The sequence below is a fragment of the Notothenia rossii genome, assembly GCF_949606895.1.
Source record: "Notothenia rossii genome assembly, chromosome: 8".
Lineage (NCBI taxonomy): Eukaryota > Metazoa > Chordata > Actinopteri > Perciformes > Nototheniidae > Notothenia > Notothenia rossii.
Window position 1 is genome coordinate 16,606,108 of NC_136906.1, and position 27,651 is coordinate 16,633,758.

Genomic DNA, 27,651 nt, shown 5'->3' on the forward strand with positions numbered 1-27,651 from the left:
TCAGGTGCCTCTTTCTTTTTAAGGCTGATGGCAGGGGTAGTAGCTGTGTCGTTGATGATTATCATGTCAAGTTAAATGTCATGATTTGGACGTAGCCTGTGACAGGTGGAGTAATTTGTTTCTTGTCAGAGAAAAGACAAACAACAGGGATTGGACTGACACTCAGACATGTTGATTACCCACATGTTGTAGATTTTTCTGTCAAAGTTTATTACGTTTTTTCCGTCTCGACGCACTAGTCAACTCGTCACGTATCGTTTTAAGTATACACCAGAGGCCTCTGCCTCATTTTCACATCAGTCAGTCTGTCTGGTTTCAGAAAATGAATTTCACTGTGGTGCACTATTAGAGGTTAAAAACTGCACATGTTTTTTTCATCTTAACTTCCACTAATGAAATCGCCTCTAGGTCTTTCTATAAATCAAATATATTCATGGCAAAATTCCATCTCAACTCATAAATTCCTTCTTTTTCTGCTCCTACTCATAAACTCACCTCCCTCCTTTCGCCTCCTACACTGAATATTAACAACCTAGCAGAGAGCCCATCACGCTGTGTGATTATTTCCTGATGACACAGAGGAGAGTGGGGCCTTTTGGATGCATTCAAACCCTGGGAGACTTTCTCTTAGCAAAACTACTGTACATGCCAAAACTCATGGTTGTCAACTCCTGGTTGGACTTAAACTCGCACCAGAAGACAGGAGGGTTCACAGGGGGGGAAAGGGGTGGGGGTGGGATTTTGGGGTCAGCAAAACAAAATCCCCGACATATGTAGTCTTCACACACAGACTTGTGCCCATGTCAGTGCCCTTATTAACAAGTTAATACAGTTTCCAGCCTAACGAGGAACATCTCAACAGGCTTCTTATCAACTCCTGCCAAGATTTCTTTCTTTGTCATCATTATAAACACATTCAAACAAACTGGCTATTATCTTTTGCGTCAAAGGGCTTACAAAGTTTATTCCTTTTCCCTCTTGAGAACTGTTGATTTCTAATGAAATGTGTGATGTGCTCCCCACCCTTTTTAATGGACATTACCCATAGGCATTACCCCTGTTGACATTTTGACTAAATAAACCCCAAATAACCAGCAGAGTCCGATGTGAGATAACTGCACTGAACGTGAGCCACTGGCTGCATCTAGTGGTCACACACTGTAACTACAAAAATACAACCTCAGTCAATGTGGTTGTTACCTTGCAGGAGGTAGCCAGCAGGGAGCCGTCCCGCTTCCAGCTCAGACTCTGCAGCTGGTCCCCGTGCTGCTCCAGAACTACACACACACACACACACACACACACACACACACACACACACACACACACACACACACACACACACACACACACACACACACACACACACACACACACACACACACACACACACACACACACACACACACACACACACACACACACACACACACACACACACACACACACACACACACACACACACACACACACACACACACACACACACACACACACACACACACACACACACACACACACATTTACAAAAGGAAGAGAAGGTCTAAAAAAACACAACAATCATGTTGGACAGGGATTATAAAAAGGATACAAAAAGACAACATAATGCTACACACACTATGGTCACAGAATGACGGCACATAAACACACAAGACAGTGAACACGATAGAGTAGATGTATCACTGGTGAAATGAAGCCATAAATAAAGCACACACTATTCAATAAACTACAAATAATAGAAAAGCATAGATCATTTAAGGACTTATCATTTGTGCTAATGGTTTACGCCCATGAGAGATGAGCATGAAGACAGATATTAAGATGCAGTGCCACAGCACAGCGCAGCTTGTGTGACATTTTCAATACGACACACCACGATGAAAAGAGATAAGAGGTGCACTTGTTAAGAAAGTTACACACAAAGGGATTCAAAAATACACACACACACACATTTAAATACATGTTCATCATTCAGACCTTGTTCCTCAACCGCATGAATGAGTAATGGGGGTGATGAAAGACAGCGTGTGGGGGTACAGCTCGTGAAAAGTTGGATCAGCAGTGAGCAGCAGCAGCCAGGCCAGCTTTCATGGCATGTGTGAGGGGGGGGGGGGGATCAGTGTTTGTGGGGGGGCCATAGGATAGTGACTGCATCCTGAGGCCAGTCTGGGGAGACTGGGACCAGGACAGCAAACCAAAACATTACCTCTGCTGCTCCGGCACTTAGACAGAGCCGCAGGGCTGTAAAACGTAGGCAGTGTCAGTCAGGCAGTCCCCAACGAAGAAAAGGAAAACCACCGCACTCTGAATGTATACAATCATGTTGCACATAGAAACAAAACAGGCCACCACAAAACTCGAAGACTAACTGACAAAGACTGAAATGTTAAACGCAGACAGTGCATAATGTACGACAAAGACCGTTGATAAAAACTGTGCGTACAAACAAACGTGTGTACATGCAGTGCTCATGTTCTCCAGCTGTAGCTACCTGCTAGGGGTGTGTCCGGGCGGCTGGTGTCCCAAATCAGGGGGGACTTGGTGGCCCCCACAGCCAACAGGCCGGAGGAGGTGGGGTGGAAGAGCACCAGCTCGATCCTGCCCTGCCCGGGACGCAGGGTGAGCTCCGGGCTGCTGGGCTGCTGCAGCTCAGGGTCAACCAGACTCCACAGCTTCACCTGGACACAGAGAGAGAGAGAGGGGAACGTCCCAAAGGTGGGTTAGGAGCATCGCTTTGACTTTAACACAACTTACAATCCAAAGGTCCAACCTGCTCCTAACCTTCTAGGCCGTAAAGTTCACTTTTGTCCACCCTAATAAGGCCAGTGAGACTTTCAGATACTGGGTCTGACACTTGTTTTACTTTCCATTTTCAGACCTATCATTTAATCTAGAAAACCAAAATGGCCACCTTGCCGTTGTATGCCTCTGATAACCTGTGAAGTTGTGATCTACTTCCATGACTGTCCGACTGCTTCACTTAATTATGATATCCTATATGACATGTATGCAACATTTTTATTATTATCATATGACGTTTTTAAATAAGGCCGAAGATGTGTTTTGTGTGATCACCATGACCTTAATTGTTGACCACCACATTTTAACCCAAATTTGAACTACTTGGACACATAAGGTCTTATGGCTAGGCTGTAGCCGGCATTAAAGGCAATATAAACAACTGATTATTTGATCATGAAAAGAATGGTTGGTTGAAGCCATACCAGTAAGAGGGATGGAGAAAGATCCCTAAATGAGCATCTAAAAAAATCTACATTCAGCACCACAGCCAGAGATGAGGCGGTCCTTAAAGGTCCCGTTTCATGGCCATTTCCACTGATCATAATTCCATTGTTGAGGTCTACTAGAATAGATGTATATTGTGCAATTTTCCAAAATCACTTTGGTTTCTCATCCAGCATCTCTGTAAACTACGTGTATTCACTGAATTTCACTCTCTGCCTTTAACGGCTCGTTGTAGCTCCAATAGCTCCAGTCCCCACCCTCCCTGTGAGCACAGTGTGCTCTGATTGGTCGGAACGTTGTGAATCACGCTGAGCTCCGTGGAGGTGTGGTTTCCTTGTTTAGCGATACACAGCGAAACACAGCCAAACTCACCCTGAGCACACACAAAGTCACAGCCGAAGTAGAAACAATAAGTATGGCTTGATATTGAGTAAGAAAAAGGTTGATAAACGCTGTGAGAATGGGTCTGCAGAGAGAATGGGTCTGCAGAGAGAATTTCGCCGCGATTCCAACTGTCTGTTATCAGCCTGCAGCCAGGGAGGAGAGATCAGCAGAGCTGCATGCACTGAGTGTGTGTGTGAGGAAGTCCGTGGATTGGTCAATTTGGACCACTAAGCGGGGGCTTAACGTAACGGCTCCACGGATTGGTCCATTTGGTTCCGGGTAACGCATGACATCATGAGTTACCCGGAAGAATCAATGGACAGTGACGTATCTCCAACGAGGCGTTTTGGGGAGGTATTTTCTGTGTTAAAAATGTTCACTCGCTACAGGGTGTACTTTGAGGGTTTTGACTCAGAAAAGCATGACATGGCAGTTTTAAGTGATACTATCCTGCTATCTAGCTTAATGGTAATACTACACTGCTTTACTTGGTGTTTGGGTTCAGCTTTGGATTTAATTTTTAATGCTGACATACAAGATCTGATGACACAGAACTGCTTTGCTTTATTTAAGTCAGTAAAAATATTCATATTTCACTGAGTTTGACTCTTATTTCCTTGCTCAGCTCAAACCAGTCAGTGAAACAATATAGCCTTTTGGCAACGGATAAGAAGGATAAAAGTGCAATGCAAATGCTGGGCACTGCAGCAAAGACCACTCTGGCTTGTGTGTGTGTGTGTGTGTGTGTGTGTGTGTGTGTGTGTGTGTGTGTGTGTGTGTGTGTGTGTGTGTGTGTGTGTGTGTGTGTGTGTGTGTGTGTGTGTGTGTGTGTGTGTGTGTGTGTGTGTGTGTGTGTGTGTGTGTGTGTGTGTGTGTGTGTGTGTGTGTGTGTGTGTGTGTGTGTGTGTGTGTGTGTGTGTGTGTGTGTGTGTGTGTGTGTGTGTGTGTGTGTGTGTGTGTTGTGTTATAGGTCTGTGTGTGGCAGAAGATGCCTGAGGTAAACCGAGCTGCTGAGACTGAAGGTGCAGACCCACACTCAGCAGATTCCAGTAAGCTCGGCTACCTGTGGCTGGGAATCATTTGCTGAGAGGAAAGAGTCTTCAAAAGGTAACAAAAAAAAAAAGCAGGTTCATATCGTATTCAAAGCCCTGCCAGGAACAACAAAGCCTGAAATGATGGTAATGGGCTTTTGTTTAAGTATAAAACAACAAGATCAATATACAGAAAGAGAAAAGAGATCTCACCGTTTCATCTCCAGAGCATGTTGCCAGGAGAGTTTCATCAAATGGAGAAAAGTCCATATCAGTCACCAGATCTGATAGAGAGGAGGGAAAAACTATTTGATTTAGAGTCACGACTGTCTATCCTAAATGTCCTTTCTGAGCAAAAGCATTAGCATTTCTCATGTGCTTGTTTTTTGTGTAGAGACTCTGAGGAGTGTCCTTCAGGGTCGGAGTATTGGCAGTCAAGCAGAGGAAGGAACAAAGGAGGAAAATAATATGATGTGTAGGCAAAACTTAAAAATAAATGTTACCTGAATGGCAGGGAAGCTGTGTGACTGTCCATTGGCCATCTGAACCAGGTTTGACCGAGGACAGTCCCAGCATACCTCCACCTACCGAGACAACATGTAAAACAGTTCAAACTTACCTCTTTTGTTTTTACATGAGAAAAATATATCCTTTTTATTTATACTTGATTCAGTCGTCTCCATATCATCAATTGATTACACGAGGACACTTTGTGAGACACAAGCAGTATTGTAAACAATCAGTCTGAGGCAAATGCTGCTGTTGACCACTCATTCATAGCCTTACCAGCCTGCTCGGTGTTAAAGACCACAAACTTAGAGCTGGCTTTGATGTGGTTCCCCTGGCAGGAGAAGGAGCCAGCTCGGACGTTGTTAATCCATCCCTGGATGTGAAATACATAGAGAGCACAAGTAATAAATGAAAATGGATAAAAACATCATGTTGAAAAGTGAGCATCGATAATTGGGGTCAGACAACAGTTGCAGAACCAACTTCCTAAACTCAAGCTCAGAACAAAATCGCTATCACAACTAGTAGAAACGAACAGATGAGATAAACAGGAAGGATCTAGCTGAGAACACACACACACACACACACTTCATTAAGTGTTGAGGAAGTGGAACAGCTCCCCGTGTTGCTCAGCAGATTCAACATTAACAAGGCAAGAGCAGCAAGGGGAATGACAGACATTTGGCCTACAGTAGGATATTTTTAAAGCTTGCATATATATTTACAAGTTTACACAGTATAAATATGTGTATGTCAAAACAGTAGACATCACACAGGTATGGAGCATCTTTTCCTGTATAGAAAATATGTATGTCTTTTTTTTTTAAACAAAATGCTTGTGTTAACATGCATTTGAAGTACCATGTTAAATATATTGTAAGTGTATTCTTAATTTTTTAGGAGTAAAAAGCCTGACTATTCTTACAAATGGCCTATAAGAAAGAGCCATGGCACTAACAACTCTGCTTAGTCAGGGGATAAGGAGACAAATCAGCACCAGCCAAATAATATATTCAACTATCCGGTGACTATTCTCTCTAACAATGTGTTAAAGTATTTTCTGAGGAGAAGACATCCCACTCGTCTCATTCCATCCTTGTAAGAATGTCTCCCCTAGCACTGTTGTTCCCTGCCCTTTATCTCTCTTTGACAGTGTTGATATGATAGCTCCCATCACATGACTTCAGTGCTGGAATAGCTGCAATCACACATATGCATTGGTCTGCTGAGTGAAGGCCTAGTTTAACATGCATGGCAGCAAAGCACCACCTGCTGTCTCAGATCCTGTGCGAGATTTGAGAGAAGACCTTCCTCTGTCCCTGTGAATACCAGGCATTTTACTTCCTCTGTAAAAACGAGGTATGGGATTACACAATCCACCTCAGCGAGGAGAGCTGCAGGCGTTGCAACTTGAAATGGGTCCCAGAGGACGAGACAAATGTCAATTTTGCATCGCGTCCAGACAAGTCTCACCCTGCAGCCTACAGGACACTTATCACTGAGAGAAGGACCATATCAATTATAGCATTTGCCATTCAAATGTTTTATCTTTCCCTTTGGCTGACTAAGTAAATCTCTGCAATATAACTCCACATGTGCAGTTACAAGTCGCACAGCACCACATGATCATTAGAAAGCAATAAGAAAACTCAGTTAGCTACATTATAATAGCACAATGATGGGCGTCACAGCATCATCTGATGTAGGCTAGCAGCTCTGCCTCTTTGCAACCACATGGCTGGTAGTTTTCACTACGTGTCCATAGTTTGTGTGAATACAAATGAGTAAGTTTAGATATATTCGTGTAGATGTCTCAACACTAAGCAGCCTTCCAGATGCAGGAAGTTCAACATCCCTTGCAGGCAGGCGTTCCCCAAAACACAACTTAAGTAGCACAGCTAATGACCAAGGCTAATGTTAGCTAGGATAACTGGCTTCTTTCAGACGTTCGCAAGTTACTCACATCTTTCTTGCCAATTTTTGGAGTGGTGTTTTTGAATTTGGAGGTCTTAAAGCGATTCATGCTGATCTCTCAAATTGACTTTCGTGCCTTCCGGGTGTCTCTGTCGAGCTGGTTGGTACACAGGACTCCTGCTACAGCTGACAGTTTAGGTTGGCCGTGGGGTGTCTGCTCGTTTTGCTCCACAGAGCTGTGCGCTTGGGCGGAGCTTTTATTTTCAAACATAGAAATCTCTGCCCTGTCAAACCGTCACTAGCTTCCCCGGCTGATAAAACATGCGCATCTTTTTTCTTGACACTTTTGATGCTATTTACACACACACAATAAAACTGATAATGTCTGAACACTTTTAGTCAGCACTATTTGTTATCTATTGTAGACACTTGCGTTGAGTTTAAATAAAGTAGCAGAAGGTTTAAGATACACTTTTGCAAGTCGTTTTTTTGGAAGAGCATCATCTTGAATGACAGTGAACATCTTTGGCTCTCAGTGACGCCCACTCTGTCCCGCACATGCGCAGTGAGTGCGGAGCAGCGGCTAGTGAAGGAATGATGGCGTCTTCGGCTGTCCGAGGCTCCTCACGTTGGATAACAGTTATCTTGTCCTCTGGATCTCATGGGGCCACCGGTGCCGGTGTCTGCGCTGGCCATGGAAGCGTCCGTAGTATCTCTTCCCTGGGAGCAGGGAAACTGTGTCTGGGAGGTAACCTAATGTGTGGAGGAGCAGGGAAAGCGTTGACATTGAAAGGGGTGTCAGGTGAGTGCTGTCAACCCATATGGTACCCGGCCTAGGCTAAGCTAGGCTAGGCTAGGCTAGGCTAACTGTTTTGTAATTGCTGGTTTACTCAGTTGACGCAGGATAAAACAACTAACCTAAATGTGATTTATAGGGCTTGATTGATCATTTAACATATGATGAGATTTTAACACAAAACGCATTATTTTTTGTCCACGTAGAGGTAACTTTGAATTTGTGTGATCAAGTAGAATACTCAAGGTGGTGATGCCAGGGTTACGTCTTATACATAACGTTTGTTTGAAATGTAACTTTATCATCATGCAAGCAAAACGAAAGTGCAGTTGCGGCCTACTCAAATGGTGTATTATATTCCAAGAGATAATAAATAACAGCGACACAAGGTACAGCAATCAAACAATGTAAGAACACATATAAGCATTATGAAGTATGATGCTATAACTATTGACTCATCTCTTTAACTTGTCTTTTCAATCAAGTCCCAAATAAAATGAAAATAGCAAAAGTTATACCATTATATAAAACTGGGGATAAACACCATTACACAAATTACAGACCTGTTTCATTGCTCTCAGTTTTCCAAGATCCTTGAAAAGCTTTTTACAAAAAGACTTGACAGTTTCATGGAAACACATCATCTTTTGGACGACAGTCAATATGGATTCAGGAAAGATAGATCAACATCTATGGCACTAATGGAATTAAGTGAGGAAATAGCAAACTGCATGGACAATAAAAAACAAGCAGTGGGAATATTTATAGACTTACAAAAAGCATTTGACACCATAGATCACAATATTTTACTGATAAAACTAGAACGGTATGGCATCAGAGGGGTGGGATTAAACTGGGTGAGAGATTATTTAAGCAACAGACAACAATTTGTTGAAATTGGTGAACATAAATCTGAATATATGAACATAACTTGTGGAGTACCTCAGGGGTCCGTGTTGGGTCCAAAGCTGTTCATAATATACACCAACAACATTTGTAGAGTATCAAATATATTGAAATTTATTTTATTTGCAGATGACACTAATATTTTTTGTTCCGGTGACAATTTGAAAGAGTTAATGGAAGTGATAACAGCAGAAATGATTAAAGTAAAACATTGGTTTGACACAAACAAATTATCATTAAATATAAGCAAAACAAAGATTATGTTATTTGGAAATCATAAAACAAATCCACAGGTGCAATTAATACTAGATAACATAAACATAGAAAGAGTATTTGAAATGAAGTTCCTTGGTGTGGTTTTAGACCACAAAATCAGCTGGAAACCTCATATCACTCATGTAAAAGCAAAACTGGCTAAAACTATCGCAATATTGGGAAAAGCCAGATACATTCTGGACTATAACTCATTGTATACTCTATATAACACACTGATATTGCCATATCTGATTTACTGTGTGGAGATTTGGGGAAACACGTACAAAACCAACCTACAGCCGTTATGCAGATTACAAAAAAGGGCCATTATAGTTATCAATAATGTTGGATATCTTGAACACACTAATGTATTATTTTTGAAGTCACACATATTGAAGTTTACTGATCTGGTTACATTTAAAACGGCACAAATCCTGTACAGAGCAAGACATAATCTACTACCGAGGAAATTAAAAACATTGTTCGTAGACAGAGAGGGGGGGTATAATTTGAGAGGAAATCTACATTATAAACAACTCAAGGTCAGAACAACCCTGAGAAGTATGAGCATAACAATCTGTGGGGTGATTTTATGGAATGGTTTGGAGCAGGAGTTACAACAAAGCACAAGCATCATTCAGTTTAAAAGGATGTACAGAAACACTTTTTTGAAAAACTATGAGAATGAAGAGAGGTGATTGAAGATGAGAAATTATTGTAAATGTATGTATAAATGTAAAGATGTGAGCAGGAATAACTTGCAGAAAGGATTTAAAGGATAATCATTGATTAGCAGTAAGTAAGGGGTGGGAATTAAAAAGCATTTGCTTCCTCCTGCTCCCTTTCGGACACCTATTATTATTATTATTATGAATATTTTTTTGTTGAATATATAAATATTATTATGAATATTGATAAATACTGTATTCTAACAATACGATATTCTGTTTTTCACATTTATTATTTTGTATTTGTTTTTTGTTTTTTTAAATCTGTTCGAAATAAAGATGAAAATGAAATGAAATGAAATAACGATATAGTGAAGTATAATTTTGCAAAGTACACCAGTAAAACACAAGTCTTACTCATTTGGAGTGATGTCCATTGGTGGTTGTTATGCGTTTTACCCCTTGCCCCAACTGGGTTCCAACATTAGTCCAATGTGTCACCACTTACAAATCCCCAAATAGATAACACTGCTTTTATTGTTACCAACCATTTGTAATTGCTATTGGTAGTGCCAGTAGCACATGTTGTACCATTTGCAAGTAAATAATGTTCTGTTATATAAACGTTTGCGTTTCGAGAATCTTCTTCAGGTTAACTTGCTGGCCTGTTCTTTACAAATATTTGTCATTTGATTGTGTCAGCTAAGCCTACACGTATCTTCAGTCACCACTGTACATAACAATGCAGATTATTCAATTTAGCTGTTACATGGTGGCAAAACTATACAGTCAGTTATCAAATGAAACCTGAATGCAGCTCTACTTTTCTAAATTGTATTGACTTACCCTTTTACCCTGGTTTGACTATTTTCAGGTAACAACTCCCCCTTTGCTGCCTGCACACTGTCCTTTCACACGAGTTCTCCTTCTAGCAGCAAGCAGGACTTCTACCAGACCCTCGGCGTACCTCGCACAGCCACCCAGAAAGAGATCAAGAAAGCATACTACCAGGTCTGCTCATGCCTCACACACATTCACAGCTCCATCTTGGATAACCAATCCTCACAGTAGTTAACAGTGTGTTTTGTTGTCCCTTAGATGGCCAAAAAGTATCACCCTGACACCAACAAAGAAGACCCACAAGCCAAGGAGAAGTTTGCTAAGCTGGCTGAAGCTTACGAGGTTTAGAACTTTTGTTCAAATGTTCCCTCGACACTTGTAAATGTTTCTTCAAAATCTCTGATCAGTCTCTTTATAACGTATTAGAGTTACACCTCCTAAACCGTGCTCCATGTTTGATATAGATCCTGAGTGATGAAGGGAAGAGGAAACAGTACGATGCGTACGGCTCTGCGGGCTTTGATGCTGGTCAGGCCGGTGCAGGAGGGCAGCAATACTGGTCGGGACAGGGCGGCAGCAGCAGCGTGGACCCCGAGGAGCTCTTCCGCAAGATCTTTGGGGAATTCTCAGGAGGCCGTGGCTTTGGAGACTTCAACGCCATATTTGAACAGCCACAGGAGGTTAGTGGGAGACTGTGGGAGTGAAAGGAAGGCCTCAGTGACCTTGATTTCTATTTTTGGTTCTTTGTTACATTTGATTGGTGCATCTTCCAAAATTGTCATTAATAATAATAATAATAATAAAGCTTTATTTATATATCACTTTTCATACAACACATGCTGCTCAAAGTGCTTTACAAAATGACACATCACAAGTTAAAAACAAACAACAAGAAATTCAGATTATTTTCTAAGAACTTTACATGCGGAAAAAATATAACATTTTATCAGGTTAATAGAAACAAGGAGGTCAAATGTATGATAATACAAATAAAATAAAATAAATAATGGTTTCTCTCTGACGGATAAGACACAAGACAACTGAATCGATGCAACAATATCAAGTGAACATATAGGTACAACAGAAATACAAATAAAATGGTAATAAAAATGCCATAATTCTAATAAAGGTTAAATGATTAAGAAATAACCAAGACCAACGTAAAAATAAATATTGCTATTGAAGCATGTTAGATTAATAAAATCCTATAAAATATATCAAACATTTTTGATTTGTTCTCCACAGTACTATATGGAGCTGACGTTCACTCAGGCGGCAAAGGGAGTGAACAAGGAGTTTTCTGTTAACATCGAAGCAGCCTGCCAGCGCTGTGACGGTAAGGGCCACGAGCCAGGCACCAAAGTCCAGCACTGCAACCACTGCAACGGCTCCGGCATGGTAAGAGCTCCGACACTCTCCCTTCCCTCAGGGTTTGTTTGTGTTGTTTTACTAAACACGTGTACTGTCCGCCCTGCAGGAGACCGTGAACACAGGTCCGTTCGTGATGCGCTCCACATGTCGTCGTTGTGGAGGCAAAGGCACGGTCATCTCCACCCCGTGTAACACCTGTCGTGGGGTGGGACAGACCAAGCAGAAGAAGACTGTGACGGTTCCTGTGCCTGCAGGTCAGTTTTTCACACTGTAAATACTAGGGATGTCCCGATCACCTTTTTTTGCTCCCGATCCGATTCCGATCATTTGATTTTGACAATTTGCCGATACCGATTTTTCCCGATCCGATCTTTATGCAATGCATTAAGAGGAAAAAAAGCATTCAAGTTGTCCCTTAAGGTTATTTTTTTATTTAAATTGGATATTCTATCCAACATGGATATAGCTTCTTTTTTTCACAGCAGCATTGGATCAGTTCAGTTGTGCAGCATTGGATCAAAATAAAGCTTTCAGTACTCGTTAGCTTACTGCTACAATTAGACACTGCGCCCTGCCCACTCTGTTGCCAGATTTGAGAGAAATAAGCAACCAGGTCTATGAAAACAAGCCCCAAAGAAGTAACACATAGCCTACATGATGTTCTGTAATTTGAAATCAAAACTAAGGCCTCAGGATGACTTTAAGACTTGACCATGGTCATTTTTGTTTTGTAACATTGAATAAAAAAATAAAAAAAAAGTATTTAAAAAAAAAAAAAAAAAAATCCCGATCCCCGATTTTTTTTCTCCCGATTCCGATCTTTTGAAAATCACGTGATCGGCTCCGATCCCCGATCACGTGATCGGATCGGGACATCTCTAGTAAATACTGTAGGAGTCGGGAGGGCTGATAATTTATTCCGGCAAATAACTCAGACCTACTAATTGACCTAACAGAAGTTATTGAGTCTATGTAAGTTTACTGCTTGGCTCAGATCCACCAACGTCAGCAAGATCTGACCTCTATTAACTCCCTGAAGAACCAGGTTCAATTAACTGCTGTTTCAATTCAGACGACCCGCTAAATATGTTTAAGCGATCCCGAAGGATTTTGATATCAGTAAATGAGGTGTGGCCCTACCTAAGTGTGGCCGTGTGCAATCTTACCTTTTTAAGCAGGAGAGGAGAGCGCAGATGTCTTTAAGTTGTCCCAATCAGGGACAGGTGGGATCAGTTTATTTGAAGAAAAATTGGTCCACCTTTATACAGGGTTTCTACCTTCTCTCTTTACAACATGACAATCCTACAAAACATATCATGCTGTGGTCATGTTCTAATATGCAACTCTAATTCACAGTTTTACATGTTTTACATTCAATTGTAACTTCAACTGCCCAATTCAGTTGTGATATTTAAATCTCACAATAGAATTTAGAGGCATCCCCTCATAAAAGACCGGTGATAATAAAAAGCACTTTCAAACTTTCATTCACCAAATCAATTCACATCAATTCCATACCTATATTCCGACAGGTGGCGGGAGACTAACATTCACAAACATACCGGGAGAGAGTATACCAGGGGAACCCCCCCCCCCCCCCCCCCTCTCTCTTGTTTGCTCCTTCTCCGCCAGTGTCTTTATGCTCAACAACAGGATATAAAAACCTAAAGACACCTCCTCCATACCCATATTTGTGGAAACTGGGCATGGCCTCTGATGTACAGGACTGGACATGACCAGACATATTCTATGGCTATGGCATAAGACACACCTTCCCATGTTTGTGTAAAAATGTCATGACCCCTACTCTGCAGGACTTGCAAAATATTATTCTCGGCTATGACATAACCACCTTTTTGGGGCCTCAGTCTATTTCTCCTTAAGTCAGGAGCCCCCCTCCCTGTGTACTGCTGTGAGGGGAGAGGGAAGAAACTGTCTCTCCTCTCTTATCAGTGACACCCATAAACCATTATAGGCCTTACACACTCAATTTAACAAACCACTTGTGTTTTGTTTATACTGTAAATATAGAAAATCATAAAATATGAATCATTTTCATTGTGGGTTATACAAGAATATAATTGATTATATTTGATTAACTAACTTTCGTTTTAAGTATTCAACCTAATATGGAGATCTCAACAATACCCTCAAAGGATTTTTACGCTTGTATTATTTGTACATTCACAAACAATAGCTACAAAGCTCAGCTTCACTGCTGAACATAATTCCTGATTTGAATGCCTGTCATACTTATTTCTGGCATGTTTTTAAAATTCGCAATAACTCAAAATGACTTTCATGTTGGCAGAATTGGAAGATGTATATCATTCCTATAGGGCTTCATACTTAAAAGATAGATTCCTACGAATAACTTGTATGTAATGTAAATCTTGTATCTAATCTAACTGTGTTTTATTTTGGCTTCAAGGAGTGGAGGATGGTCAGACAGTCAGAATGCCAGTTGGTAAGAAGGAGATCTTCATCACATTCAGAGTGAGTATATATCTGCGTCATCTCTTCAAACACACAGCATTCATAGTAGTCTTCCTTCTCCGGCTTCTTTAAGGCTAGCGAGCTAGACGGTGAACAAAGAGAGAGCAGCGTTAGTGAGAACAAAGCAGCTAAACTAATAAATAAAGTGTTATTTTCTCATAGTTTCTTTGTGGTCACATTTTAAATCACACATGTACACACCCATACCTCTGTGGTAAAGTGCCTCACCACCATATTTTAAATGAAAGCAGACAAATGACACACTTCATCCTGTCCATGATGACCTCTGCTTTGTGTGTGTGGCTCCCCCCCCCCCCCCCCCTGAATCTGCTCATTGCTTTTTTAGGAGATGCTGCATGTCACACCTGCAATATCAGTATTGATCCCAGAGCAAACAAACGTAGATCAGAAGTAAATCCACTCCTAATCCAAGTGGTCATCAGAGCTGCTATAATGGTGTCTTGTATGATGTACTGGAGGTGTGTGAGTTTAGTACGAGGCATTGAGCTGTCTGAGCTCTTTGAATTAGAATAAGCTCGGTTCAGACAACCTGTGGTGTACTGCTTCCTGAGATTGTGATGACTTGATACCCCGTGTGATTGGTTGTGACGTGTTCTGGGTTGGTTTTCAGGTCCAGAAAAGTCCAGTGTTCAGGAGGGACGGTGCAGACGTCCACTCTGACCTTCTTATCTCCGTGGCACAAGCTATCCTGGGCGGCACAGCCAGGGCACAGGGCCTTTATGAAACACTAAACTTATCAGTAAGTAGACACGTTCTCCTCCAATCAGAATATGTTTTTAAACGCATGCAGTGTGACGTTTTTTTTATTATTTGTTCTTGTCTTCAGATCCCTGCGGGCATCCAGGCAGACCAGAGGATTCGTCATTCAGGAAAGGGGATCGCTCGAATCGGTGGTTATGGCTACGGAGACCATTATGTCCATGTCAAAATAAAAGTACCCAAGTAAGACTCCTCATAGTTCATCTGTCTCATCCAGTAACATGTCTACTACTGCATTTATACAAGATGGAGGACATGAGAGGTCCTTGTAATTGAAAACAATGACTTGCTGTAGTCTTGAAGAAAGGGGATAAGAACTGTTTCCTAATTCAGAGATCCATAACCAATTGTTTTCCTGTGCAGGACGCTGACTGACCGACAAAGAACTCTGCTAACAAGCTACGCTGAAGACGAGACGGAAGTAGAAGGGACGGTGAATGGAGTCACTAACACCACCACAGGTTAGAGCCGTGGTTCTCAAACTTTTTACAATAAAACACCCCCTGATTAGCGCAGAAACTATTTGTTACCCCGGTTCTAGGAGTAATGGAATGTTGCCGGTTCTAGTGTTAAAAACAGAAATGTTGAATATAAAAAATGTTTTTTACAGAACTTAAATTTACATTTATTATAGTATCACTATTTTAGAAATTATGGACGACTGATGGTTTTTTAATAAAAAATCTCACGTACCCCCTGCAGTACTCCAACGTACCCCTAGGGGTCCGCGTACCCCCATTTGAGAACCCCTGGGTTAGAGGACCACCAAACTCAGTCTGCGTTCACACCTGCCTTGTATAGTCCGGTTGAATCGAACCCTGGTGCGTTTAGGCGCTTGGTGCGGTTCATTTGGGTCGGTGTGAACACAGTCCGAGACCTCTTAAGTGAACTAAACAACCGGACTCTGGTCTGCTAAAATAGGTGGTCTCGGAGCGGTTGCTTGCGAACTCTGGAGCGGTTCATTGCTGGTGTGAACGCAGTTCGCACCAAAACATAGGAAGCGTAGTATTTACGTGTCACAAGAACGCGGATATCTTCAAAATTTTCAGCGAAAGAGTCTTTCAAGACATCCACGGTTGTTTAGTTAAAGAGTGGAGCCGATGCTCCATGGCGAAGGCTCCGGTAGAAATTGCCGGGATTTGTGTTTTTAACCCCCTTAATGTCTGACCAATGGTTGAACAGCATTTCCGAGCACATGACTTGTGTTTAAAGTTTATAGTCCGTTTTAGTTTTGCCCATGTGAACGCAAACCAAACCTTCTGAAAAATGAAACAATGTAACAAACTGTCGTCTGGTGCGCACCAGAGAGCGGACTATTAGGTGTGAATGCACCCAATACAAAGGGAGTTTATTGGAATGACCACATTTTAAACATAGTATAAAGTGACGCGTCCTAAATCCCGGAAGTAAACTCCTTCCGGGTCCTTCATCAAAAAAAGCAATGGGATTTCTCCATAGGAGCTTGAAATAAGGTCTGTGGTTGACACACATTTAAGAGACGGATCACGTTTTGTTCAGCCGGATAATATCCACATGTCTACCCTACTTTTATAATTTTCGAATCATAAATCTAGTCACCAGAAGCAAAATGCTAACGTTATGCTATAAACGAACTACAGCAGGGTCGCTGCTTCAACGTCACGCCAACTTAAGATCCATATTGAAACATACAGATTCAAAATGGTACAAGTTGAAGCATTTGTTTGAACAGTTTACAGGAGGCAGGTACTTGCTTTCAAGCAGAACAGGGCAAACACACTTAGCGGGAGTGTTTACGTGTTCGGTGTAATGACGTAAAACGGCCTGGACAACTTCTGTAGTCCTATTCAGCCACATGTTAACAACCATCGTTTTTCAGACACGTAAACTCTTCAAAAATCCCCAGCGGGGTCACTACTGATGTATTTAATGTCGTAGAACTAAACGTGATCTGTCTCTTCAATTTATGTCAAACACAGACCTTATTTCCAGCTATTTTCAAAATTCCTATGGAGAAATTGCATTGCTTTTTGGTGAAGGAACCGGACGTGGTAAAAATGCTAACTTACTTCCGGGTTTTAGGACGCGTCACTGTGGCACTGTAATTGCCAAAGCATTCCTCACAAGGCTTTATAAGGGAACAAAAACAAAGAAACACTAAACATAAAGTGGCACAACAGAAAAACCCAACTCATAAACTCTTACCCTATCGCTGTCCCTGGAGTCTTGCTGTTTTGCTTGATATACGTCTCTGATTGGCCAACATGGGTATTAAGGAAGTTGTATTTAGTGGTAAGCCTAGCTGATTTAGTGTTAATTTCTGTCCAGGTGGGGGCAGCATTGATAAGCGGTCTGAGACAGGGCAAAGCGGGCGTAACAAGAAGGAAGGAGAGTTGAAAGAAGAGGGGGGCTTCTTCTCCACATTAAAGAAATTGTTTAGTGCCTCCTGACAGCCACAAACCAGGTAGGACTAGTATTGATTAATCCCAAGTTGTTTTTATGTTCAGTTCTGCACAAAAAGTGAGTTATGAAACACGTGCTGCAGCTTCTCTTGATAACTTGTCATTCTCTGGTTTGTGGCTGTCGCGTACAAACTGTGAATCCAATCTGATGGCCTACAAGTATTTTTTGATTTGTTATTCCTCAAACTGGGACTGCTTTACCGGCTCATTTTTAAAAAGCTCCATTTACTAAGAGTTCATTTAACAATCTTTTTTCCCTACTTTAAGGAAAAAGGTCATCCTATAACTGAGAAGCTTCATCAGTCCATCAAAGGACAGAAGAGCGGACTACATAAAGCAAACACAGCTCATATTAAAGGAACAGGTGTTTGAGGACTAGTGGGTGTTGGATAAGTCCTGAAAAGGTTTTGGACAGATCAGTAAAAACCTACATACCCAGACCCTGCAAAAGACGGAGCATCACCTGCTGAATCCACATACAAGAGGAGGTTCCAATGTGCCGTTAGGACAAGTGTCCGTCGTGGTCATTGGGGCGGCAAAGACTTCTTTAAAATAGCATTCATGTCTCGTTGGTTTTCTGTTGATCCACATTAAAAGATATTATAGTGATAACAGAATTCAGGTGCACAGAAATTAAGTGGTGTATTGACAAAGATTTAATCAAAAGTTTTTATTTGGAATTAAATCGACCCCGTGATTTGTTCGTTAAGCCTTGATTATGTTTCATTAATGCTCCAATTTCCTCCACAATTCACAACACTCTATGCTTGCAAGTTGAACATCACGTCAGTCATGCTCTCATGGTTTACCTATAAGTTGAAGTGTTTGAGAAAAGGTGTGTCTGCAATGGAAGTAGAAGTTTGGCTCCTGAACTATGAAAACCGAACTGTCCCACCTTTAACACTTTGAATTATGTCGTTTGTACATATAGTTGTGTAACCTACAAGAGAAATACTGTACATTATAATAAAGATATGGTCTGGGAAAAGCTTCTGTTTTAAATCACCACCACAGAACATTTGTTTGAATCGAGTATTATATTTCTTTGATACATATTTGGTTTAACCATTAAGATATAATGCAGTAAAAACCACTTAACTGTCCCTAAGTGAGTCCAAAGCTAACGGAGGTAGATGAGATCATATTGAATTGTTAGTGTATCTAGTAAACTTACCTGCATTTTCACTTTTAAATACAAATATTATTATATGACCATTACCTCAAATGACACCTTTTTATATTGGATTTAAATGTTGTTTTTCTATTAATGAAAATTGTTATTTAAATTCAGCAGTTCCTCCGAGAAAAGTGTCGTCTTTTCAATAGCTTCCGTGTCATTTCAGCTAATGACTGCAAATGCAGAATTGTATATCTACATTGGAACAGTAGGACTTGCATCTATTTTTTTTTTTCTGGAGTAACTGGGTCTCATGACAAGAAAGCTTTTGAAACATTACATTGCATTTAGCTGGCGCTTTTATCCAAAGCAACTTACAATAAGTGCATTCGGCCAAGAAGACAGAATCATATAAGTACATCAGGTTTCATAGAGCCAAACATTTCAAGTGCTACTCAACTGGCTTTAGATAAGCCAGCCCTTTATGAGTATATAAGTTCTTAGTTAGTAATGTTATTGCTCAAAGTGGAGTCGAAAGAGACAAGTTTTTAGTCTGCCTCTGAAGATGTGTAAGCTTTCTGCTGAAACATGATCTTCTACGAAAATATGTTTTAATTCATTCATGAAGCATCACTAATCATAGTGTCGACGCCTTCATTAGAATAGATTTTTGCATCAATTTAAATAATTGAGACACATTAGCACAAAGAAATTGAAAATAACACTGACTTTGTGTCATTCAGAGTTTAATTTATTGATGGTCCCTTACAGGAAACCTGGTATTAACTCAGATGTGAGCCGACTGTTGACAGTGTCTGTAACTGAGTGACAAGACGCTGCTGGATCACATGTGAATGTCTGTCCAATATCCAACATAAAATGTACTTCTCCAAATCACAAAGTATCTATCCAGTTTTTGGATAGATACTTTTAGATGGATATTTGTACCTGATGATGGTGCTACATAATAATGACACAACATAATCATTAAGACGTGTATTGTTATTATAAAAAAACAAGTACTTTTAATAAATAAACCAGTCCAAATGGATCACCTTTATTTCAGCTTGAGCAGGAAAACAGAATGTATTTCATTCAACAGCCATGGGGTGTCAAACACTATAAAGCGTTTAGATACACAAAGTGATTAGGAGCAGAATTATTGAAATGCAAGAGAAATCTAAATCAACATGAATTAGTCAAGCATCCCATCTTCTATATCTAAGGTTTAACAATGACCAAAACAACTGCACTTCTGAGATTCAAGTAAGCCTTCCCTAAGTTCGCCCAAAAATACTGAAGCATTTTGACACTGGCAAAAATGTAATTAAATAAAACATGGACCATGAACTACAGGAGTATAACAGTCCAAAGGAAATGCATTGTATTTCCACCTGACTACAACATGAACCTGAGACGCTCAGATAAAAAACACATTATCACTTGGGATACATGCCAGGTCAAATGTGAATGACTGCTAGTTAAAGAATACTGTACACCATACTGTACATCATGTGCAAACACACACACACAGGAACCTGGTAGACATTTTGTTTTAAGCAGGTTTCCGTTGACACTGTGCGTCAAACATTTTTAAACTACGAAAAGAACAAACAGCTTGGAAGATGATGCCAAGTTAATAAAATGTCATTAATGCGTCAGGATAATTAGTCAACTTAAATTGCAGAACAGTGCAATAACACTGCATACAGTACACAAAGCACAATATGTTCCTCCTTATCCATGTTGCAATGAGCATTACTTGGAATGGTGTTCCAAAAAAATAGAGCACAAACAAAATGTGACTTTGTTTTTAGTGATGATGCATACTGGCGTATCCATAACAAATGGATGCTTACACAACAGGTGAGCAGCTGAAGGACCTAACCTGCAGTTCCTGTAGTTCATAATAACCCTTAACATCTTTAACCTTCAGACTTAACCATTATCATATTCACCTTTCCTATGATTTAAGCTTCTGTGGCAGGTCAAACTGAATCATCGATTAATACTTCATCTTGAACAGTTAAGCGATGCATCCAAACCAACATCAGGCAGTTTTTGTTTATAAATACAAGATGATTTGAACATGCATTAGTAGAGTCCATTTTCAGGTGTATTCACTCGTATCCAATCATAAGCTTGTCAAAGTTGTGCTATTCTTTTAAGAATTAGGTACACTTGTAGAAACATTGGAGGCCATTTTTGGATAATTAGATGAATTAAAAAGAAAGAATAACAACAGTGCAATGCACTGCGTTTCACATTATCTTTGGAACTTCAATTCATGTCAGGAAGTACAATTTGAGATCTTTTATTGCACCAACACAAAGATCTCATTCAAAACCACCACAGCAGTCTGCCCAGCAAGACCACACTGAGCCATTAAACTCATTCATAACATGTGCATAGTATGTTGTGACATGTTTCCTCTACGCTCGCCATGAGAACTTTGGATAATCTCTTCATCATTACTAACTCATTAATCACTATAGAGCCAATTTAAGGGGCAGTATCTAAAATATATATTTTTTACATCTGGCAGTTTCATTTAAAATTGGGGACAAATCAATACTAGTGTGCTTCCATGACAAAAGGAGAAAGGAGCTTCAGAATATCTACAGATAGGACAAAACTCACTGGAAGGACAAAGGTTGGAGGGGCAGTTCAGAGGAGGTAGCACATTTAAAAGAATAGAGGATACATTTTAAAAAGTTGTAGCTTGATGGGTGGATGGATGGAGATTGATATTTACGGTCATTATATCAGAATTCCAAGGAACAGATCCGATTTCTTTAAGTAACATTAAATAAGCCTGGACCCGTTCAGAATGTTTGTAAGAAACTAGGAAATGATCAACAACCTGAGGGATTTTTTTATTCCCCTTACTGTCCTCCCTTTTTTCTCGTTGTTCTCCCAGCAGCACGATGACAGCAGCATCACATCAGATACCAGGCAGCAAATCCCGCCAGAACAGCAGCAAGAGCAGCGCACAGGACCTGTCCCGTCGGGTGTCGCAGTACGGCCATGGCGAGCTGACAGGCGTATTCTGATCCGCCCGCCGCCGCTGTGACACAGAGAACAAGCTTACCTCATCAAAACTTTTTTTAAAGCTTTTTCATGGAAAGAATTCTGCAAAGAGAAATGTAAAAGCATACCCATTTTGGCCGAATAGTAGGGACATTTGCTGATGTCTCCGCCCATTGCTCCATGGACGGGCATGCCAGCATCTAAAACATCCTCCTGGATGGTTTTACCAATCTCTTCCAACTCATCGAACACCTGCCAGCACAAACATAAAGTGTAAGCTTGTTGAACACCCAATAATCAAGAAATTGTTCATGAATTAAAAAAATAGCAGACAGCCTGTGAATTAACACCTGAACAAATCAAAGAATCATCATTAACCACACACTGATGAAATTCAATTCTGCAACAAAAGCCAATTACACCCTGAGCTCAATAAAGTACAATATATAGATTCTTTGGACAACAATACAATATGTGCTGTTATCGCAGGCTGCCATACAGTTTGTCCTGCATTTGATATGCTTATTTAACACAATTAGTTACATTGATATCCATTTAGAAAGAATTGAATGGAAAAGACCACCCACTAGTGCAGGGGTCTCAAACTCAAGGCCCGGGGGCCAAATCCGGCCCGCGACTTGATTTTATGTGGCCCCGCAAGAGCTTGCAAAGAATATAATACATTCATTATACGGTTACATGCCACTTAACAGAAGCAGGTTGTCCATAAACTACATGTCCCACAATGCATCTCATTTTGTGACATGCGCACTGAAGAGACTTGCAATTATTTGCCCTGGACTTCTGCTTTCAGACGTAGTTAATTAATAAGTTATTAATAATCCAATTCAGAGGCAATAATGTAATTTAATACATTATTTTATATATACAGTGGGGCAAAAAAGTATTTAGTCCACCATCAATTGTGCAAGTTCTCCCACTTAAAAAGATGAAAGGCCTGTAATTTTCATCCTAGGTATACCTCAATTATGAGAGACAAAATGAGAAAAAAAAAATCCAGAAAATCACATTGTCTGATTTTTAAAGAATTTATTTGCAAATTATGGTGGAAAATAAGTATTTGGTCACCGACAAACAAACAAGATTTCTGGCTCTCACAGACCTGTAACTTCATCTTTAAGAGCCTCCTCTGTCCTCCACTTGTTAACTGTATTAATGGCACCTGTTTGAACTCGTTATCAGTATAAAAGACACCTGTCCACAACCTCAAACAGTCACACTCCAAACTCCACTCTGGCCAAGACCAAAGAGCTGTCAAAGGACACCAGAAACAAAATTGTAGACCTGCACCAGGCTGGGAAGACTGAATCTGCAATAGGTAAGCAGCTTGGTGTGAAGAAATCAACTGTGGGAGCAATTATTAGAAAATGGAAGACATACAAGACCACTGATAATCTCCCTCGATCTGGGGCTCCACGCAAGATCTCACCCCGTGGGGTCAAAATGATCACAAGAACGGTAAGCAAAAATCCGAGAACTACACGGGGGGACCTAGTCAATGACCTGCAGAGAGCTGGGACCAAAGTAACAAAGGCTACCATCAGTAACACACTACGCCGCCAGGGACTCAAATCCTGCAGTGCCAGACGTGTCCCCCTGCTTAAGCCAGTACATGTCAAGGCCCGTCTGAAGTTTGCTAGAGAGCATTTAGATGATACAGAAGAGGATTGGGAGAATGTCATATGGTCAGATGAAACCAAAATAGAACTTTTTGGTAAAAACTCAACTAGATGTGTTTGGAGGAGAAAGAATGCTGAGTTGCATCCAAAGAACACCATACCTACTGTGAAACATGGGGGTGGGAACATCATGCTTTGGGGCTGTTTTTCTGCAAAGGGACCAGGACGACTGATCCGTGTAAAGGAAATAATTAATGGGGCCATGTATCGTGAGATTTTGAGTGACAACCTCCTTCCATCAGCAAGGGCATTGAAGATGAAACGTGGCTGGGTCTTTCAGCATGACAATGATCCCAAACACACCGCCCGGGCAACGAAGGAGTGGCTTCGTAAGAAGCATTTCAAGGTCCTGGAGTGGCCTACCCAGTCTCCAGATCTCAACCCCATAGAAAATCTTTGGAGGGAGTTGAAAGTCTGTGTTGCCCAGCAACAGCCCCAAAACATCACTGCTCTAGAGGAGATCTGCATGGAGGAATGGGCCAAAATACCAGCAACAGTGTGTGAAAACCTTGTGAAGACTTACAGAAAACGTTTGACCTCTGTCATTGCCAACAAAGGGTTTATAACAAAGTATTGAGATTAACTTTTGTTATCAACCAAATACTTATTTTCCACAATAATTTGCAAATAAAGTCTTTAAAAATCAGACAAAGTGATTTTCTGGATTTTTTTTTTTCTCATTTTGTCTCTCATAGTTGAGGTATACCTAGGATGAAAATTACAGGCCTCTCTCATTTTTTTAAGTCGGAGAACTTGCACAATTGGTGGCTGACTAAATACTTTTTTGCCCCACTGTATATATTATATATTTATATAGTTACAACCGGCCCTTTGAGTGCAACCTTTACGCAAATGTGGCCCGCAATGAAATTGAGTTTGACACCCCAGCACTAGTGTTTCCAGTAGTGGAAAATTATCGGTCCGATATTAGGAATTATGACGTCATCCCGATAAAAGTATTAATAGCCCCGATAATATACAATATATTTTTGGGGTAAAAAAAAAGAAAAAAATACTGCGGTGTAGGTGGATTGGGATAAGGGGCGCTTGTTTTTCACTCGGCTCCTCCCGTTTTGCCAGTACTGTGGTATTAGTGGTTTAGGAAGAGGGGAGTTTTTCACAAATCCAGCGCTCCCTAACTCATGCCTGGCTGTGACGTAAATGGTGTGCGGCCGTGAAGCCAGGACAGTAAACAAACATGTTGTCGGTAGTATGGGACTATTTCAAAGTTCCAGAGTTAGATAGTTCGCTTGCTATTTGTATTAACAAATGCAATGCAGAAGTTCCACAAGGAGGGAAAAAGGCAACGAGCTATAATACTTCCAACCTGATTAGTCACCTGAAACATCGCCATCGCTACGATGGTGTGTTAAAAGCGTACGAAGACGCCTGCGCTGCTAAACTAGCGGCGAATCCAAAGCCAGCTGCAAAGGCACCGGGGCATTTACCTATCGACGAGGCTTTTGAAAAAAGCAAGAATTTTGCCAGAGACGACCCCAGGGCTAAAACGAAGAAAAAACTACAGGTACATTTAATATATATATATATATATATATATATATATAATATTTGTATCGGTTATCGGTATCGGTCTTGAGAAGCAGGAGGTTATCGGTATCGGTTTCAAAAAAACAATATCGTGCATCCCTAGTTTCCAAAAAGAGCCAACATTTCTTATTTTCTCTATCTCTCCAACCAACATTCCTTGTCCCTGGCCTCTCACCTCCATGTTGAACTGGAAGGCCTTGACAGCCTCGGCCACCAGCCTCTTCTTTGTATCCCCGTCCAGAACCAGCACGTTCATCCGACTACGGTACAGCTGCTTGAATTCTTTGGCACTATGGATGCCATCAAACGTATAGAATTCCAGGCCCTCCCCTGTGGACGGCAGCTTCATGGCTCTCTGCGCCACCTTCTTCAGCACCTGGCCCCCTGACAGGTCACCCATATAGCGGGTGTAAGCGTGGGACACCAGCAGCACGGGGTCCTCCTGCCCTACTTCATGAATACGGTCCACATAGCGCTGGGCGGCCGGGGAGCAGCTGACCTCGCTCTGCCAGTCAGGCCCGTAAAAGTACTCAAGGTCACGGGCCAGGGCCTCGCGGCGATGCAGCTCTGTAGGGAAATATAGGGGGGCAAAGTGGGGGTGGTCCTTGTTCCTTTCAATCTCCTCCTCCATGGCGGTATAGGTGTAGTAGAGAGCAACGGCACCAAGCTAGGGAAGCAAGAACAAAAGCAATAGTACTTACAGTTTTTGATTTACCTATAAATATTGTATTATTTTTATTTCTGATTTTCTGACCTTGAAAAGCTCTTTGCGGATGCGACCCTTGAGGAAGTCTTTCACAAACTGTGTGTTTTCGGCCTTCTCGTGAACCTCCTTGGTCCCTGCTGCCAGCAGCTCAGACAGATCCTCAGGACTTGGGGGGGAATTTTTTTTGTATTTTAGCGTTTGACAGGATCACAACAACAAACATGGTTATTTTGTAATCATATTTCACTCTTTCAAAAAGGTAATTGTGTTAGAACATTAGTGGGAGACTAACCTGAGGGTGTCCTTTCCTTCATTTACAGGCCCTGCTCCATTTGCACTAGCTGTTGTCGCCATCTTGTCTGCTGACATCAGCAGTGTTCCTGTCTGCCAGTTAGTTCACCCTATAATCAGTCAAATATATAAAAGCAACATCATATTTACAATCAAACTATATGGCATCAGTCATATATAAGTTTAATCACAAATAAACCTTGACAAATATATTTTTTGTATATTGGTACAGTTGTGGTAAGGGCATATACAATATTAAATTGTGTTTAATGTATTATTAGTATGACCTATGCCAAGTAACTGCTGTCGTAATGACACTTGGGTCAAGATTGCACAACAGTTTTTGGATAAACAAGGAAACAATATCAGGCTGAGGGATCTGAGGGATTGTGTAACAAAACAATAACAATACACTGGAGCAACATTTACAGTGCATTGATAATCATTTGTAAAAACAACATAATGATGACGAACACTATGACAGTTTACTGCCTTTCAATATAAAATAAAAACAATTTGAGATAAACGATAAAATAAAGTCTAATCATCAGGTCCATAATCATCAAATGAAGGCTTTCATTTCAGATTCAGCAATGTTTACTCAACAACAATATTTATTAATCTCTTACCCTTAAAGCAGTAGAGGTCTAATAAGAAAAAGGGGGGCTAATATCTCCCCAAACCGTTTCACTGCAGCTATTGTTCCTGAAATGATTGTCAAATAAAAGCTTCTTCTGCCAGTTACCTTAATTTAGCTGCATCCACCTCATTTACTCAAGGCAATATGCAACTGAAAGTTGTTAGGAAACGCTTAAAACAACACCAGGGCGTCAACTACGTGAACAAAAATACAGACATAAATCAGCCCATCCACTAAAACGCAGCACAGGCCTCCTGGCGTTTAACTCACAAATGCAGCTGGTGTTGTGATAAACGAGTTAATAAAGCGATTTAAAACATTTCAGTGTCTCAATGTGATCAGAAATCACTATCTAAAGCCATCTTTCATCGAGATAAGCAACACATGCCATGTTCGGTATTCCTGGCGGTAACGTCATCTAACTTGCTCGGATCATCATTTTGACAACAACAGCTAACTTTGCTGGAGGACGCTAGCTAACTTTGCTAACAGCTAGCTAGCATTTCAACTAGCCTAACAAACTTGAGATTTTTTTGACAAGCGGCGTTACATTCCAATGCAGTCTCGACACGTTTAGTCACAGATTAAATTATATATTAACGGGTTATATTGCTTTGGTATCATATTGACGTTACAAACCTTCACCCCACTACAGTGCAGAGCAGTCCGGTTAAGTAAAAATCAGGCTTGGATCCAGGACGCCACGGAACTGTACGTCCACTCATCTGTGTTCACTGTAAGCCCCGCCCCCTCCCGACTGCTGTCAGGTGCTTCTCTGCTGCAGGAAATGCTGAGGACAGCTAATTCTTCTGCCTATACCACTAGCATACAATGCAGACATAAACATTAACACATACAAAAGAAACTACTCAGCAAAAACTGGTATTTAGCTGCGTTTTAAAAGTCCAAATTTGAAAGAGTTTAAAAAAAAAGAAGCTACAACTTCAAAAGTCTCCTTTTTTCTAATGCCTGCTATCAGTA

General features: G+C 40.9%; 3 protein-coding genes across 5 annotated transcripts in view; 1 reads left to right on the forward strand and 2 right to left on the reverse strand.

Annotated features, from left to right (window-relative positions):
* coro7 (coronin 7) overlaps window positions 1-7,420 on the reverse strand; it is a 109,337-nt gene extending 101,917 nt beyond the window's left edge. Inside the window, exons 1-6 of the mRNA XM_079641731.1 lie at window positions 7,135-7,420; window positions 5,448-5,544; window positions 5,165-5,245; window positions 4,875-4,945; window positions 2,492-2,678; window positions 1,201-1,277 (exon numbers count right to left, since the gene is read on the reverse strand). Of these exons, the coding sequence (XP_079497857.1) occupies window positions 1,201-1,277; window positions 2,492-2,678; window positions 4,875-4,945; window positions 5,165-5,245; window positions 5,448-5,544; window positions 7,135-7,194 (573 nt within the window). The 5' untranslated portion in view covers window positions 7,195-7,420. The remainder of the gene's footprint in view (window positions 1-1,200; window positions 1,278-2,491; window positions 2,679-4,874; window positions 4,946-5,164; window positions 5,246-5,447; window positions 5,545-7,134) is intronic.
* A 208-nt stretch (window positions 7,421-7,628) lies between these two features.
* On the forward strand, window positions 7,629-21,814 carry dnaja3a (DnaJ heat shock protein family (Hsp40) member A3a). Of its 3 annotated transcripts, XM_079641734.1 has the most exons (12): window positions 7,629-7,887; window positions 10,585-10,721; window positions 10,809-10,892; window positions 11,015-11,230; window positions 11,796-11,948; window positions 12,028-12,175; window positions 14,353-14,417; window positions 15,049-15,177; window positions 15,265-15,380; window positions 15,561-15,658; window positions 17,505-17,640; window positions 17,906-18,626. In XM_079641734.1, the coding sequence occupies exons 1-11, from the start codon at window positions 7,644-7,646 to the stop codon at window positions 17,624-17,626; spliced, it is 1,512 nt and encodes a 503-aa protein (XP_079497860.1). In that variant the 5' UTR covers window positions 7,629-7,643; the 3' UTR covers window positions 17,627-17,640; window positions 17,906-18,626. The 3 variants fall into 3 exon arrangements, with proteins under 3 accessions (XP_079497860.1, XP_079497862.1, XP_079497861.1); XM_079641736.1 differs by lacking the exons at window positions 17,505-17,640; window positions 17,906-18,626 and adding an exon at window positions 21,676-21,814; XM_079641735.1 differs by lacking the exon at window positions 17,505-17,640.
* hmox2b (heme oxygenase 2b) lies at window positions 19,797-27,444 on the reverse strand. The gene is made up of 6 exons (XM_079641741.1): window positions 27,310-27,444; window positions 26,032-26,140; window positions 25,788-25,905; window positions 25,209-25,700; window positions 21,914-22,037; window positions 19,797-21,822 (listed from the first exon to the last, which is right to left on the reverse strand). The coding sequence occupies exons 2-6, from the start codon at window positions 26,106-26,108 to the stop codon at window positions 21,695-21,697; spliced, it is 939 nt and encodes a 312-aa protein (XP_079497867.1). The 5' UTR covers window positions 26,109-26,140; window positions 27,310-27,444; the 3' UTR covers window positions 19,797-21,694.
* Between the last annotated feature and the right edge of the window lie 207 nt (window positions 27,445-27,651).